This window comes from Monodelphis domestica, chromosome 1 (assembly GCF_027887165.1).
Source record: "Monodelphis domestica isolate mMonDom1 chromosome 1, mMonDom1.pri, whole genome shotgun sequence".
Lineage (NCBI taxonomy): Eukaryota > Metazoa > Chordata > Mammalia > Didelphimorphia > Didelphidae > Monodelphis > Monodelphis domestica.
In genome coordinates, this window is record NC_077227.1 from 352,084,946 (window position 1) to 352,102,872 (window position 17,927).

The 17,927-nt window shown below is 37.9% G+C and overlaps 1 protein-coding gene across 1 annotated transcript in view; it reads right to left on the bottom strand.

Moving 5' to 3' along the window:
- The window catches only part of LOC100029470 (proton-coupled amino acid transporter 1-like), a 36,534-nt gene that overhangs the window by 10,197 nt on the left and 8,410 nt on the right, over window positions 1–17,927 (bottom strand). Inside the window, exons 4-7 of the mRNA XM_001379176.4 lie at window positions 14,439–14,534; window positions 9,932–10,016; window positions 6,593–6,811; window positions 847–945 (exon numbers count right to left, since the gene is read on the bottom strand). Of these exons, the coding sequence (XP_001379213.1) occupies window positions 847–945; window positions 6,593–6,811; window positions 9,932–10,016; window positions 14,439–14,534 (499 nt within the window). The remainder of the gene's footprint in view (window positions 1–846; window positions 946–6,592; window positions 6,812–9,931; window positions 10,017–14,438; window positions 14,535–17,927) is intronic.

The following is a 17,927-nucleotide window of genomic DNA, read 5'->3' on the forward strand; positions in this document are numbered from 1 at the left end:
TCTAGTTCAAGAACCATGATCTTTCAGTTAAAGCTATCTAGGGAGGGGAATGAATTGTCAAGAGGTTAAAGATCCTCAGGGATCATACCTTGTTCAAGTAAGAGTTAAATTAAATGGTCTTTGAGATTCCTTCCAACTTTCCAATTCAATGACCCAGGTCCAATTTGTTGAAGTGAATCAATATACTACATACAATCATAACTTATTTTGATGTCAGTTTCCTCAGCTGTAAACTAAGAGGCTTGGGCAAAAAAGCACTAAAGACAGAGATTTTTAGTCTTTTTTTGTATCGTGGCAATTTTGGCAATTCATTGAAATTTTGGATGCCTTCTCACTATAGTATTAGTTGGGTTTTTTTAAAACCCTTACCTTCTGTCTTAGTATCAATTTTAAGACAGTAGAGCAATAAGGGCTGGAAATTAGGGTTAAGTGACTTGCCCAGAGTTATACAACTAGGAAGTGTCTGAGGCCAGATTTGAACCCAGGTCTTCCTGACTCTAGACCTAATGCTCTATCTACTGTGCTACCTAGCTGCTCCCACAATCATGTTACAAAGGAAGAAAATACAATGAAATATAATTATCAGGCTATTTAAAAACCAAGTTCATGAATTCTGGGTTAAGAACTGCACGTCTAAGGTCTCTTCCAGTTCTAAATGTATGAAACAACTTGTTTATGAAACCAAATTCAGTTATGTCTTAAGCCAAAATTTCTGTCTCATGATGGCATTAATCTAGCCCTCCTTGAAAGGCCCAGTCAGAACAATAGTACCATAATAGGTACCCCAAGGTCCTCCCTAAGAGTTCATATATGGTCCCAAGAAGTTTTTATCACTTTAAACCTTACCACACCAATGCTCTCAAATGCAAAAATGGCAGTTCCAAAGAACAAAGGGTAGGTCTTCCAGCTACTTATAAGAGGTAGGTTTTGGGGATCTGGGATATCCTGAAAGATAAAAACATGAGGTTAGGGTAAGAAGCCCTATGGTCTCACAGCAGACAAGTCCAGTGAATGGTCCCCTGAAACCTTAAAAGAAGATAGCTAGAGTTAAGTTCATCTCAATATTGTTCTTAAGCAGTTGGTGGTAGTCTCTCCCCTCTTAGTAAGATTTTATAGTTGCTTATCTCTACACATGTTTGTATCCCCCCATAGAATGGATACTCCTTGAGGTTAGAGATTATTGTATTGATTTATTTTTTCCCTATCCCTGGGACTATGGTTTCTAAGTAGAAGGTGCTTGATGAATGTATGTTGAAATAAATAAAATTATTAAATTCCCAGTCACTAGTCTATTGATTTGTGAAGGAAAGGTTAATAACTTTCTCTGGAAAGTATTGTGTTTTCTTTTGTTTTTTAAACAGACATAAATTAGAACTAGCTAGATAGTCCTAAGCAACAGTGCTAACAGAGGAAGAGATTAGAGAAGAAATGGAAGCAAGACAATCTTCTGGAAATCTCATAGAGCTGTGAAAGTAGCTCAAGTCAGAAAGTTTGAATTCAAATCCTGCCTCAGATACTTACTAACTGTGTGACCCTGGAAAAGTTACTTAACCTCTGTTTGCCTTAATTCACTAGAAAAGAAATGAAAAAACCATTCTGGTATCTTTGATAAGAAAATCAATGGACATTATGATCCCTGGGCTCATGAAGAGTCAGGTATGGCTTAATGACTGAACCACAATATGTTGAAATGCTTTGGTGAATTTTAAAGGATTGAGTTCTCATTTGGGGTGTTGTATAAATGGCACTGAACTAGGGTTCAATAAACCTCAATTTAAGTCCTAGCTCTATCATTTACTACCTATGGTCTTTAGGTGAGTTTCTCGGTCAGTCTGAGCAATGGTTTTTATATTTGTGGTGCAGGTGGAAAATTTGCCACACCTGAGCTACATTCCCAGCATCCTTTTAAGTTACATCCTCATTTTATGTACAGAGGCTTGGGAGATAAATTTGGCTGTGACCCACGCTGTGGGGCTCTTTTTGGGGAGCTTGTGCTTTTGGTAAAGTGCTACAGGTGTGAGTCTCTGGCTCTTTCCTCTGTTCACTTGACTGAAAGAATCCTTTTTCTTTTCCCTCTCTTTTGATTATTATTAAAAATTCTATATATTTTTAAATAGAAATATTTATTCATTTTTACTCTATATTGCAAAATGAAAATGAGACTATTACTTGAACAAAGTGTTTTACAAATTATAGAACACTATGGAAGGTACTTATTATTGTGTTAAATATTATTATCACTTCATCCAGAAATAGTGTTGCTTTACAGAGAGGAAAGTGATCAAGCCAGTAGCATTTTCTTAAGTGGGATTGCCTATGGAAATGATGCATAAATGAAACTTCATTTCCAAATTAATTCTACAGGATAATTTAATACCTGCTATCTCTTAATAGATACAGCTAGGTGGTGAAATGGATAGAGTACTGAGTTTGGAATCAGGAAGATTCATCTTCATAGGTTCAAATCCAACCTCAGACACATACTGTCTGGGTGACCCTGGGCAAGTCATTTAACTCTAAGTGCCTCACTTTCCTCATCCATAAAATAAGTTGGAGAAGGAAATGGCAAACAACTCTCGTATCTCTGCAAAGAAAATCTCCACTGGCCTCACAAAGAGTCAGAAATTATTGAAACAACTCAACAGCAACAAATCTCTTAATACCTATTATCTCTAAATTCACTTCAAGCAAAACATTTATTAATGTGCAAAGTATTATGTTAACCCCTGAGAAACAGTCCCTATCTTCACAGAAATAGAGACTTAATATAGATGTCAATAATTATAAGCTATAATGAAGTAAATTTATTTCAAGTCATTTAAAAAGGGAAATTATGTAAAAAGGGAAAGAATAAAGAATATTAAATATTATGTGTGAGGTAGAGGGACATGGAGAAGAGTAAAATTAAGAAGGCCTTGTATAAGGGTCAGAAAAGTAGCTCAATGAATAGAGAGTCAGGCTTGAAGATGGGAGGTCCTGGGTTCAAATATGGCCTCAGATACTTCTTAGTTTATGTGATCATGGGCAAATAATTTAATTCCCATTACCAACCCTTTACTCCTCTTCTCCCTTGGAACCAATACGTAGTATCATTTCTAAGATAGAAGGTAAAGGTATTTTTTTTTTAAAGGAAGGCCTTGCATAGGATGTGAAACCTGAGCCACGCTTTGAAGGAAATTGGGGATTTCATGAGGGAGAGCAAGTACATTCTAGATAGAAGTTCACTTATGGAAAGGGATGGAGGCAAGTGATGATATCACCTACAGGTAAGAGTCAACAGGTTAGTTTGACTAGAACAGTGAGAGAAAGAATATAATATATATTAAATAAAAAAAAAGACTGGACAGAGTATAGATAGCTTGAAATGGGAGAATGAGGTGATGCTTTAGAGTATGGGAGTAATATGGACAGATTACTAACACAGATTACTGTGTAATATCAATTTGGTGGCTTTGTGAAAGATGGATTGGAGAGATGAAAGGCTAGAAGCAAAGAGTCCAAGTGGGAGTCCATGTACAGGCAATAGTCCAGATGTACAATAATGAGGGCCTGAACTAGATCAATCTGTGTAGGTGGAGAGAAGGAAATGGAGAGAAGGTAGAATCAACAAGATGTGGTAATTGGGTAGATATGTAGAGGGACAGAAAGGATGCTTCCAAGTAGAAACCTACGTGGCTAGTAAGAATGGTATCCAACAGAAAGAGGGAAATTTGAAAGAGGTATGGGTTTGAAGGAACATATGTATTCCATTTTGGACATACTGTGTCCCAGGTGCCATATTAGGGGTAATGTCCAGGAGGCAGATGGCCATCTGGGTCTGGAATTCAAGAGAGAATGGGACTGTACATATAGATGTGGAGTGATCTACATAGATAAATTAATCTGTGGTTTCTAATATAGATAGTCTGGTATAGGAAAGAGAGAAGAAGAATCTGATAGGAGAAAAATCAAGAGTAAGGTCACAGAAACTGAAAAACAAGTCAGTGATCAAGAGTAGGGGCTGGTCAATGCTGCGAAAAACTGCAGAGAAATCATGTAAAATAAACCACCGAGTTAAAGCGACCACTGGAGGGAGCAATTTCAGTCCAATAGTAAAGTCAGGAATATGATCTCAGACTCTGAGAAGTGAGTAAGAGATAAGGAAATGGAGGAAATGAATATAGATGGTCAATTCTAGAAGTTGGATGTGAAAGGGATGGGGAAAAAATGTAATGACAGTTTATGGCAAAGTTTTTTGTTTGAAGGCTATTGTTTTTTAAGGATTGGAGAAGAGACCTTGGCATGCTTGTTGGTGGCAGAGGAACCAATGAATAAGTGGAGGTTGAATATAAAAAAGGAAATAATTGAGAGGATGAGGACCTAAAAGAGATGGATGGGGATGAGATCCAGAGTCTAAGTAGAAGGATTTACCATGGCAAGGACAAAAGCCACTTCTTCAGACTGAGCAAATAAAAAGGGGATTTGGAAAGATGAATGAGAGGACTGATGTGTGAAACAGGAGGAAAGAGGAAGCGTAGGACTCGATTTTCTCAGTAAAATGGAAGCCGAGATCCTTTGTTCAGAGAGAGAGAGAGAGAGAAAGAGAGAGAGAGAGAGAAAGAGAGAGAGAGAGAGAGAGAGAGAGAGAGAGAGAGAGAGAGAGAGAGAGAGAGAGAGAGAGAGAGAGAGAGGAAGAGATAATATATAAGGTTTGATTAGAGAGGTTTGCAGTTACTATAGAGAACGTTGAAGTGGAAACTGAAGAAAGATTGGTGGCTTTCTGTGTAGCAGTGAAGATTGAGATTAGATAATAAATTTTTAGTGCACCTAGTTGGCACAGTTGTATGACTTTTTCTTTAGCACTGTTGAGCAAGATGAGTAGGGAAAACAAATAGTAATGGTAACTCAAGGTTGGATTGTCAAGGTAACCCAAGGTTCAGTCTTGTAAGAGTAAGACCAAGGAACAAACAATTTAATGGGAGTTAATAGTGTATGGCAGAATTGGTCAGCAATAGAATTAAGACTATTGTAACAGAGGAATAGAAGTTATGGTGAAAACAAAAATTGGATTTAGGTGGGATAAGGAAAAGAAATTGAAGGAAAGGATTGCTCAGAAAGAGATAACAGAAGTCTGAATCATGGTGGTAGAATCCTAATGGGTATTGGGTCAGATAAAAGGTATTATCATCTCTTTGTCTTAACTATGGTAAAGATACTGGTCACAGCAGTTGAGATTAATGAGATTGGAGGCCAAGGTATCTAAGGAATTATCAATGAGTATATCTAATTCCTCAAATACTGAGAGAAGAGGTTGGGGTGAACAATATTGATCCAGGTACTGAACTCTTTGAGAAAGGAGGAAGATTTTAAGAAGGATTTGGACAGGACATTAGTTATGTTATAAAGGATGAGTGGCTGCTAAGAAAGAGTCTAGTAGAAGAGTGCTGAGTAAGACATTTCCTTCTCTTCATTCTCCTCATCTTCTTCCTCCTCCTTCTCCCAGAATATTCCCTACTGGAGAAGCAGTGTCTTTTGGAGACAAATAGGTTTCAATTAATGCAAGAAGAAAAAGTGTAAGACAAAGAAAATCAGGAGAAAAGGAGAGTTTTTCAAGCAAAAGAGTCCCAGAAGATGCAATGTTAAGACCACATTAAATGTTTCAGATTCTCACAATCATTTTAGCTATTTATTCTAAAAAGTCATTGTACTAGATAAAAGAGCTTCTAAGAGAAGTAAAGAAAAGATTCTTACTGGTACTTTACCAACCTCAGAAGCTAAATTTCCAGGCCAAGTCTCTTAAACCAAAGTTCTGGAGAAGACTGATTTTCCTTTGCAGGTGAGATATATATCATCAAGATACTTGAATGAGTATCAGGAATTTCTGGGTGGTGGGAGAGACAATGTTGGGGAATGTAGGCCATCCTGGTACTACCATAGACCATCTTTTTTCTGATAGGTCACAGATTTTTACCAAAGATCTTCATTATGATGCCGAATCTAGGCCACATTGCTGTGCACAGGAATATGTTGCTAATGGGGCACTTGATATATAGAGGGCATAAAAAACACAACTCTTTTGTTTAATAAAAGAGTTTTATTTAATAAATTATTTTATTTATTGGGCTGGTTACCTACATGCCACAAGGAGACCCTGAAGTATGAATCTCAAACTATTTCAGAGGAAATGGACTCAGAATCTTTGTTGTGGTTTCTTCTATTGAAATTTTGACCCATAATGTCAGGGAAGTAGGGGATGGGAGTGGGAAGGAGAAAACTAAAGTCTATTCTTTCCCTCATAGTTGAATACCCAATGAGAGCTAAAATAATAACCAATTAAAGCTGACACTAACTGACCCAGTAACAAGGAACATAAGAATTTTAGAAGATATCCATCCCTTCCTTCTGCTCTTCTTGCTTTGGTGTAACAAATGATAAAAGGTCCCAGAGAGCCATCTAAAGATTCCAAGTATGCATTGTTCTTTCTGAAATTCCAGATATTCCCCAAATCTTCACTTTGTAAATAATTGGGAAGGTGAGAATGGAGAGAATTTTAATCTGGAAACCTAGGTGTTAAAGGTCCCATTGAAATTAGGATTCTGGTCTGGATACATACCTGAACAATGTATTGGTAGATGACTACCAGACTGACCAACATACTTATGTTGGCCAACATGGAGAAGATGGACAGGAGTCTGAGGTTGCGGACAAACACCAGTAGCACTACAAAGGGCAGAAAGCTGAGCATGTAGAGTCTTGAGTCCATGGTAGGTGTCAAGGTCACAGTCTCATTGGAATAGCAATTAAGGGTAGTTGTATTGGCTGCTTCTATCACCTGATAAGAAGTACAGAAAGTTATACATCTCACCTAAATAATCCTTTGAGCAGACCAATGGCCTGTTTAAAATACCTCCATGGCTCTCCATTATCTATAGGATAAACTTGGCATTCAAGGTCTTTTATTATCTGGCTCCAACCTACTTTTCTGGATTTGCTCCAGGCAAACTAGACTATCTACTATTTTCCAACAATGACGCATGCTAAAAATACCCTACCAGATATGATTGGGGATGCTGACTTTAAATGATCACTCTATTACAAATATTAATAATATGGAAATAGGTCTTGATCAATGACACATGTAAAACCCAGTGAAATTGCTCATTGGCTATGGGGGAGGGATAGGAGGAGGGGAGGGAAAGAACATGAATCATGTAACCATGGAAAAATATTTTAAATGATTAAATAAAATTTCAAAAATAAACAATAAAAATATGTAGAGAAAAAAATAAAAATAAAGATACTCCTATCTCAATACATCTTTTGAAGTCTAGCTCAAATTTCATCTATTGACCTGTCTAGGAGGACTTCTCTAACCTCTTTAGCATATGGAGTTTTTCTGAACTTCTTTATTATTTGTGGTATTCATTGAGTGATTAATTACATATTGCTTTGTGATATTTAATAATGCCTTGAACTGTTTCTGAACTCTTATGTTGTTTTTGACTTTTCATATTAATATGAACTCAGTTGTAAGCTCCTTCAAGTCAAAGATGGCATTTTATGCTTTTCTGTACTGCCCACTGCCATTCAGGAGGGGCTGAGTCAGAAGCAAATGCTTAAATCAAATCAACAAATGTTGTTGTATGTACTAGGTACTATATACTGAAGTATGTACTATGTAAGAAAAACCAAATAGCCCCTGCTCTCAGGGAGTTACTGCACAGAAATCATATTGTGTCCAACTTGTATTCTTAGTAAATTTGTTGATTGGGTTTAGTGACAGGATTTCTGGATTTTAGGTCAAAGGAGGTAGATTTTAATTCTATCACTCCTGGCACATAAGCAATGACTCTGAAGTCAGAGAGTCTGGGTTTAGATCCCTTATCTGATGCTTGCTATTTGTATGACCTGGAGTAAGTTATTACCAGTCCTGGTCATTTTCCCCTTCCATAAAATGAGAGCATAGATGTAGAGTTGGAAGAGTTCTTAGAGGCCAACTCATTTTACAACTGAGGAATTGAATGAAGGCCACCAAGGTTGAGGTCAAAGTCCATTTAGTGACTTGTGCAAGGTCAGTGTCAGAGAGGATTTGAACCCAAGCCCTCTGATTCCACTATCATCCTCTGTACTATGTTGTCTCTCTTGAAACTATAGACCAAGTAAATGCTAAGGTTCTTTTCAGTTCTTAATCCCATCGTTTATCCAACAACAAAAAGTTGTCAAGGAATCAAGTACAACTTAGGTCCTTTTCATATATCTGCTAATTCTTAGGATCATAAGATTTAAGAGCTGAAAGGAAACTTAGAGATCATCTAGTCTAACCCTGACCTTTTGCAGAATCTGATTTCTAGAAAGGTTAAATGTCATCCAAAGAGATGTGGGTATTTCTGAGAACCAAGAACTTATTGTGTGGTTCCTACTTCACCTTCTTCCTATAACCTCTGTCATCTGTGATCCATAAGCAGCGGAGTTTAGGTTGTAGAGGCCATTGGGGAATGAGAACCACAATGATTTTGCAACATCTTGATGAACTGACCCCATAGAAATGCCCCAACTATGTGGTGGCCTAATATTTGAAAGTCTCCAATCCCTTTGTAAGGATGTAGTAAAGCAGATGATCTCATTCACTGTTGTAACAACTAATTGCCAGCCTTGATTAATAGACTGCAGTTTTGTCTAAACGGACTTCTTTCAAGATTGTAAAAGCTTTTGATCTCTTCCTCTAGTTTCCTGCCCTTGAACAGAATTTTCTTATGATAAGAAATCTTGCCACTTGTATTCCAAATACTTCCCTTTCCTCACTTCACAGATCCTCCTCTTTCTCTATCTTTTCCTTTCTGGTGAAATGTTTTACATTTTTATCTTAAGCAGCCACAGAATGCTTATTGGCTATGTACTCTAAGGGAGCTGAGAGGTTAATAGAAGACAAAACCACACCCTAGGACCCTGAATTTGTCATCAGTTGGAGCAGACCCTTTGACACGCAAACAAATGTCCTATCTTTGGCCAATGTTTGTCCCAAGAGAGGTTTAGAAAACTCTATCAAAGTGGCAAAAATGTTGATTACACTATGGTGCCTATACTTCATTAGTCTCTTTGGGTGGCTATGGTGTAAAAAACAACACAAATATCTATTGTTAAAAGACCTAGAACTAAGGGCAGCTAGGTGGATCCTGGTCTGGAGATGGGAGGTCTTGGGTTCAAATGTGATCTTAGACACTTCCTAGCTGTGTGATTCTGGGCAAGTCATTTAACCCCCACCACCTAGCCCTTACTGCTCTTTTGCCTTGGAATCAATACTTAGCATCAATCCCAAGACAAAAGGTAAGGGTTAAAAAAAAAAAGACCCAGGGCTAATCTTCAGCAGTAAGCAGTACAGCTAAGTAGTACTAGTCTGAGCCTCAGTTTTTTTCACTTTAAAAATGGGAATACTATCATTTATGCCATTTCAAATGCTAATTGTGAGCCTCAAATATAATAATGAATGTCAAATGTTTTATTAACCAAAAAAGTTACATAAAACATCAGCTGTAATTGTTATGAAATAACAATGAAGGTTTTGTCTTACTATTCTCAGAACAGTAACTAATACAATTTTAAAGTGACATAAAGTCCTACAAAAATCGAAAGTATTCACACTAAATTTAAGATATTCCCAAAATTGCATTTTAACTAGTGTTCATTTAAGTAAATATGCCAAAAAGCTCCAGTGAACACTTATATGTGGCCTGAAAGCTTTGAGTCTCCCACCCTTGGTTTAGACCTCTTAAGATTCACTCATCCCAACTCTAAAACTGTAGGTCCCAATCAGCCTACTTTTAGCTTTGACATAGGGCCACACACCAAGATCAAATAAGTGCCTTGGATAGTTGTATGGTGTTAACTTGGTAAGAAATCTAAATCTAAGCAGCTCTGTTTCTGTTTCCTCAAAAGCAGAGCAACAAAATCCTACCTGTTTCAAGTTATCAGCCAGAAAGACAAAATAGACACAGCAAAATCCCAATTGAGTGAGAATCAGGAAAAACCCGACAATGTGCCTAGGAAGAAGGGAGAAAAAAAATCAGCTGCATTAAAAAGCTATCATGTCCATTTAGGGCAAAATTCACCCCAATTCCCTCCACTAAAGCTCTCACCTCTCCAGCCTCCATGATAAGATCATATTACTTTATAAACTATAGTTAGGTATCATTAATAAGGAAAATATTCAATAAGAAAAGACCTGCCAAACATACATTTTTAAGGAAATTGAGTCATATATTCTCAGCTTTGAGTAAGATTCCTTATGATCAGGAGCCACTTCTAGCCCACCATCTCTTCAAAAAAGTGGAATCAGTGAGGTCTATATCTCTGTGCTCAGTATGATTTCTGCCAGATGCCAATGGTCATGCATATGCTTGGCTGGAACTGTGACTGCCCGTTGTCAATTGTTAATATAGCTCTAGCTATCAACCCAGGGAAGGAAGGGTAAAGACTTGAGACAGGAAAACAATGGTTCAAACAAACCCATGGTTGATTTATCACTACACCTTGCATGGAAACAGGCCAGGACCAACCCAATGAGCTTTAAGGGAAACCCTAATGCTGAGTATCTGGTAGTGTTAGCTTTCCCAGTTTCAGATGGGGATTATCTCAGAAGGAAGACCATGGGATTCTGGAGGTAAGATGTGATTTCCTTGTCACAGATGGCTATACCCTCAGAAGTCCTATCTATAGCATTTGGCATTCTTACTTTAACTAGCTTTCTGAGTTTTGACCTCTGGAATACCCTATTGATTGGGACAATGAAGAACAGGGATAACTGGGATTCTTACTAATGGGTCCTCTAGTCTGTAGGCTTCTAGAATAGGTTAGGAGACTAACTGGGACTGGTCAGATTGTGAAGAGTAGGAGCAGTCTCTGAGACCTGATCCCAGGATGTACTAACTACATTCTAACTTCAAGTGTGGCCCTAAAATTTCCCCAGGCTCTACTCTTAGGGAATGACACCTAGACATGATAATGGAAACTTTTGGCTAGGTTGCCACTGACAAATAATTCATCGTTTAGTGGCCAATTCATTGGTAATACACTTCTTTGTTATCCACACTATGTCTTCTACCTGAGGAAGAATCCATCAACCATCCCGTAGAATGTCAATATCCCCACATGTGACCAACCATGCTTTGGTTCCACAGTCATAGCTATTCTGGATTCTTGTCTATAAGATCTGCAGAGCTGGTTTACCATGGCAATGTGAACCTTTGAGAACAAAGGGTTACTTTCTGCCCAATGGCAGAGGCACTGGAATATGGTCCTCTTAACCTGTGTCAGAAGAAATGACTATAGAATTTCTGACCCTGGCTATTTCTTCAGGGGTCCTGCATTATTGGAGTCAGGAACTAGATGTCCCCAATGTATCCCGAGACAAGTAGAAACACTCTAGGGCAGCGGTTCTCAACCTCTCAATTTGTAGCAATGAGAATACATAATGCATATCAGGTATTTACATTCTGAATCATAACTGTAGCAAAGTTACAGTTTTGAAGTAGTCACCAAAATCATTTTTTGGTTTGGGGTCACTGTAACATGAGGAACTGTATTACGGGGTCACAGCATTAGAAAAGTTGAGAACCACTGCTCTAGGGGTTCTAAAGGTTCCACTTACCCTACCTATTCCCTCGGAGGCATGGAGGACACTAGAATAAAAAGATGGTGGCAGGAACCCCTAGAGTCTTCCCTAATTCAGAGTTCTAGAAGTACACATAGGGAAAGACCTTGATTTCCAAGAGGGCTGCCATCTTAAAGCTAATGACTTGTCAGAGATTTCATCACTTGCACAATAGGGAGTTGAATTTGGGGAAGATTACATGGTAGGTAGTTGGGGGAGGGGGAGAAGAAATAGACTTGGAGTCACTGTTATCTTGGGTTTGAATCCTTCTCATACTTACCAGATGCGTGACTATCCCCAAGTCACCTAATCTCTCTAAGCCTCATTTCTTGGGGAATAAAGTATGAACAAAGTATTCACTTTGCATTGCCAATTTCTATACATGCTGGAAGAAGAAAATAAGAGAGTACATAAAAAATGCTTGGTCATAAAATACTTAAAGCTCTATACCAAGGGTATAGTTAGGTTTCTCAGTGGATATAGCTAATGGCTCTAAAGTCAGGATGACCTATGTAGAAATCAAGCCTCAGACACTTACTAGCTTTGTGACCCTGGGGAAATTATTTAATTTCTATTTGCCCTTAGTTTCTTCCTCGGCAAAATCCCTCATAGGGTTGTTCTGAGGATCAAATGAGGTAATATTTGTAAAACACACTTTTCACTTTAAAGCACAATGTAAATGCTAACTATTATAAATGTTTTTATCATTATTTTTATTATTTATTCACTGAAGTATTAATCTAAGGCCTCACAAAAGCAGAATAACAAATCATTTCTTGACTCACTACAATAATGATTTTATGCTTTAGAAAGTAGAAGAATCAATAAGAGAAGAAAATTTTCATTTTTTTTATCTGATCCTCACCAACAGTGAAAAACTGGTTGTTTGGTTTGGGAATTTGAAGAGGGAGAAGTCAATTCTGTCTTAGATTTTGTGACAGAGGAGGGGGCAAGAATCTACAATCTGGCATGCATCCCAGAACTTGGGAGAACAGATTTCAAAGGATTCCCAAAAAGGATATATACCATTGCCTAAAATTCTACAGGACAAATAAGCCTAGAAGGGGGGAAGCTCTTAAGAATGAAATTCTGCAGACACCAAGAGAAACAGTTTCAATGGAGAAAGAAAAAGGCAAGCTAAAGAAAGCTATCACTGTAGATATAAAAAGAACTCTCCAATTAACTTTGATTTTAAAGCTACATGAAGAAGTTGGAAGTATTGGCCAGTAATCAATCAGGAAACATTTTTTAAATACTTACCAAATGCCAGGTACTCAGTATTCATAATGATTGAAATAATGCCTACCCTCAAGAGGCTTATATTTCTAACAAGTAATAGGATGAATATAAAAGCAAAATCTAGTCCAGAGTCAGAAGAGGATTAAAATTCAGAGAGGCTCTTGAGAAGACCAAGGACAACAAAAACCAAAAAGTTTTGCTGCTTTTTTTTTAAACTATCACCTTCTATCTTAGAATCAATACTGTGTACTGGTTCCAAGGCAGAAGAGTGGTAAGGGATAGAAAAGGGAGGGTTAAGAGACTTTCCCAGGATCACACACCTAGGAAGTATCTGAGGTCATATCTGAATCCAGGACCTCTCATCTCTAGGCCTGACTCTCAATCTGCTGAGTCACCAAGTTGCCCCAAAGTTTTGCTTTTTTTTTTAAAAAAAGATATATTGGGGGACAGGTAGGTTGCTCAGTGGATAGAGTCAGGCCTGGAGATGGGAGGTCCTAGGTTCAAATCTTATCTCAGTCACTTAGCTGTATGACCCCAGGACAAGTCACTTAAAACAAATTACCCTTATCTTCCTTCTTAGAAGCAATACTTTGTACGGGTTCCGAGGCAGAGGAAAGAAAAGAGTTAGGCAATGGGGATTAAGTGACTTGCCCAGGGTCACATACCTAGGTAGGTAAATTTGATGCTAAATTTGAATCCAGGACTGGCTATCTCTAGGCTTGGCTCTTAATCTACTAAGCCACCTAGCTGGCCTTGCAATTCACTTAAATTTTTTTTCACTATTTGCCTCAGTTTCCCCATCTGGGGGATAAATATGGGAATAATGAGGTAAATATATAAAAATAATATAAAACAATAAAATAATACATATTATAGGGTATATAATAATATGATAAATATTAATAAAAATAATATATTCAAATAAATGGGGTAAAAATGAGGGATAAAATAATATCTTCTACCTCTAAAGATTGAATAAAATAATTATAATAAAGTACTTAGCATGGTGCCTGCCACATAGTAAGTGCTACATAAATATTGACTATTATTATTAGAGAACAATGTCAGAGCCCACAAATTTAACTAGGAAGGAACCATATGCAACCGACATAAAAAACTTTCATAAATCAAGCATTGAATGCCCACTATTTATGAAATCCAAAGTTAGGTGTTAAGAATGATATACAATTTAAAGACATGATTTCAGGGGCAGCTGGATGGCTCAGTGAGTGGATTGAGAGCCAGGCCTAGAGACAGGAGGTCCTGGGTTCAAATTTGAACTCAGATACTTCTTAGCTGTGTGATTGACACTGGACAAGTCCCTTAGCCCCAATTGCCTAGCCATTACCTTTCTTCTGTCTTAGAACCAATACACAATATTGATTCTAAGAGAGAAGATAAAGGTTAGACATGGTCTCTCCCTTTTTGGAGCTTATAATCTAAGAGTTAGAAAACTCTTCTGTAATTCTCTGTGTTACCAATGTTTTCTCCTGTCAGACTTTTCACAAAGAGCTCAATGAGACCCCAAAGAATTTTTCCCCTGTGTAGACAAGGGAACAATGATCCTCAATACCTTCCCCACAGAGCATGTTTCTGGAGCCAAGAGCAGGGGCTGGTTTTTAGGCCATACATTACTGCATCTCCATAGTCCAAAAAGGGCTTCTGCAACCTGGAGGAAAAGAATGGGCAAAATATCAATTGTCGGCTGACATTTCTGTGGCACAGTAAAGTTTACAAAGTTGTTACTTCACAATAAACCTGAAATAAATAGTGGAAGTATAGTTAGTCCCATTTTTATAGATAACCTTTGATTCTCAGTTTCTTTTCTTTTTTTTTCAGTTAAAAAAGAAAAAAAAACTTTACCCTCTATTTTAAAATCTCTATTGAGTGTTTCTTCCAAGGCAGAAAGGTCATAAGAGCTAAATAGTTTGGGTTAAGGGACTTTCCCAGGGTCACATAGCTAGGAGGGAGAGGAAATGAATCATGTAACCATGGAAAAATAGTTTAAAATAAATAAATTAAGGGAAAAAAAAGCTCAATTTGGGGAAATAGTATGGCCTAGGATTAGACCCTTAAGAGTGATGACTAAACTCAAATCTTCTCACCCAAATTCAATGCCTATAAACTACTTGCATTTTATAATTTAACCTTGTTGCAAGACAAGGGCTTGTAAATTCTAATGTGTTACAGAAAACAGGAAAAGAGAGAACAGGAAAGACTTTTTCTATATTCAATTAAACATGCATTAAACAACCATCATGTGTATCTTTGTTACCTAGCAAGCATAAGAAATGATCCCTAATTTCAAAGGGCTTGCAGTCCTATGAGGCAGGGCATGAAATGTATTCAAGAGGATGTCATACAAGGCAGAAAATGAGAAGGGCAAAGTCAAAATCTAGGCAAAATGTTGCCAGAAAAACTTGCTAGTACATAATCACTTTCAGCCAATCATAGTCAGCTTGGTGGCACAGTGGGTAGAGCCCTTAATCTAAAATCATCTGAATTCAAATTCCGATTTCAGGCACATACTTGCTGTATGACCTGGGGAAATCCCTAACCTTTCAGGGTCTCAGGTTCCTTAGTCATAAAATGGAAAGAATAGTAACACCTAGATTTCTTGTGATGATTAAACGTGATAGTATTTGTAAAGCACTTTGCAAACTTTCAAGCACCATATAAATGCTAGTTAAATAGATATTGGCATATTTGAACCTAGACAGGAAATTCACATATGCATAAATTCTCATTTCAACACAAGGAAAGGAGGTATGTAGAAGGACAAGTGTGGCCCTGGAAGAACTAAGAGGCTTCAATAGGAACTGCCAAGCATTGGCCCATTTCCTGTGTGTCATCTCCATAGAATGAGGGCACCAAGTCCTGGGGTGCTCTAGATGAGCTTTCTCTCCTACTCCTAAAGATTCTGAGACCAAATTAGCTCTGAAGTCATTCACTCAAGTGAATCACAATTCATAAGAACAACAACAAAAAAAGCTGGATTTGTGAAATCACAACTCTATTTGCTCTGCTGATATGGAATTCCCAAGATTTTTGTCCAAGGGCAGCTAGGTGGCTCAGTGGATAGAGAGCCAATCCTAGAGATAGGAGGTCCTGGGTTCAAATTTGGCTTCTGATACTTCCTAGCCTTTTGACTCTGGGCAAATCACTTAGCCCCAATTGTCTAATCCTTGCTACTCTTCTGCCTTGGAACTAATATTTATAACCAATTTTAAGGAAAAAAAAGGTAAGGGTTTAAAAAAAAGATTATGATCTAAGTTTCTTGTAATTTCTATTTAACAAATTGGAAAATAATTAGAAGAATTAAGAGATGGAGCTATGTGGCCAAGTGAGTAGAGGGTTGAGATTGGGGGTAGGCCCAAATTTTGCCTTAGACACTAACTATTTAACTCTTGGCAAATCATGTAGGTCTCTAAGCCTCAGTTTCCTCATCTGTAAAATGGGGGTAATATTAGCAACTATCTCTCAAGGCTGCTTTGAGGAGAAAATGAGAAAATATATGCAAAAGTGCTTTGCAAATCTTAAAGTACTATACAAATGGTAGCTGTTATCATTTTTGTCATTGTTATTATAATTAGCTATTTAAGCTCCTTGCAAGTGGAGACATCATCATTTTTAATACTTATATCCTAGTGCCTGACACAGAGTAAGCACTTAATATTTCTCAAATTGATTGTGGTTTGTTTGAGTGAGATTGGGGGAGAAAGGATCAAATGGAAGGAATGAGTTAAGAGAGATAAAGTCAGGTTGAAGATGGGGAATTTAACAGTGGGGCCAGGGGGAGGAGACTGAAGAAAAGGCTATATACTGATGGGCAATAGGGAGTCACTGAAGATGCATAAGTTGAAGAGGGAAGGTCATTAGATTATCACTTAAGAAAAAGTGGCCATGTGGGAGAGATTTTGTAAGAGTCAAAAGGGAAAATTTTGTCAATATATGTGCTATGTGGGGTGTAGGAAAGTGGAGACTCAAGGATGACAAGGGTTATAGGCTTGAGAGAATAGAAGAATGGTGGTGCTTGAAAAAATTAGGGCAGTTTGGAAGAGGTGGATTTCAGGGGAGAAAGATAATAAATTTCCTTTTGCAAATGCTGAGTTGGAGATATCTCTGTGACATTCAGTTTGTCCCAACAAGCAGTGAGCTATCTGGGACTGAAACTCAGGGAGAGACTGGGATGTACATATAGAACTGGGAGTGATCTGAATAGAAATGATTATTAAACCCATGGAAACTGAAAAGGTCTCCAACAAAGTATATATAAAAAGAAGAAAAGGGGATCCTGGACAGAATTTTAAAAGAAAGCTAATGGTCAGTGACTGTGATGATCCAGCAGAAGAGACTTAGACAGACAGGTAGGAAGACAACCCACCAGGAACAGGATCAGGAAATCCCAGAGAAGAGAGTATTCAGAACGGATTTAGTAGACTATTATGTCAAATACAGCAACGAAGTCAAGTAGGAAGAAAACTGAGAAAATACCATTAGATATGGCGATTACGAGATCCTTGGGGTACAGTTAGGTAGCTCAGTGGATAGAGATTCAGGCCTGGAGATGGGAGGTCCTAGGTTCAAAACTGTGGTCTCAGACACTTCCAGGTTGTATTACCTCGGCCAAGGCATTTAATCCCAATTGCCTAGCCCTTACTTCTCTTCTGCCTTGGAACTGAGCTATTGATTCTAAGATGGAAAGTGAGGGTTAAAAAAAATGATCATTGGTAACTTTGGAGAGAGAAGTTTCATTAGAGTGCTAAAGATGCAAGGATTTTGAATGAAAGGTAAGGAAGTGGAAGCAGTAAAGGTAGACAACTTTTTCTAGGAGTTAGGCAGAGAAAGGAAGGAACCTCAAAGATTTTGTGGGAGATGGTAGCAGAGAGAACATCTGGAGCTGGCAGTGGGGAGCCAGGAACAATGTGAAGGAAGGTACAGTTGATGCTAAAGAGGAAAGAGAGGGATTCAGTGTCATCTGGCAAAAGCTAGGTCTCAATGAAGGCTAGTAGATGGAAGGAACATGAGAGAAAGAGGTCCAGGATGAAGCTGTTCATTATGA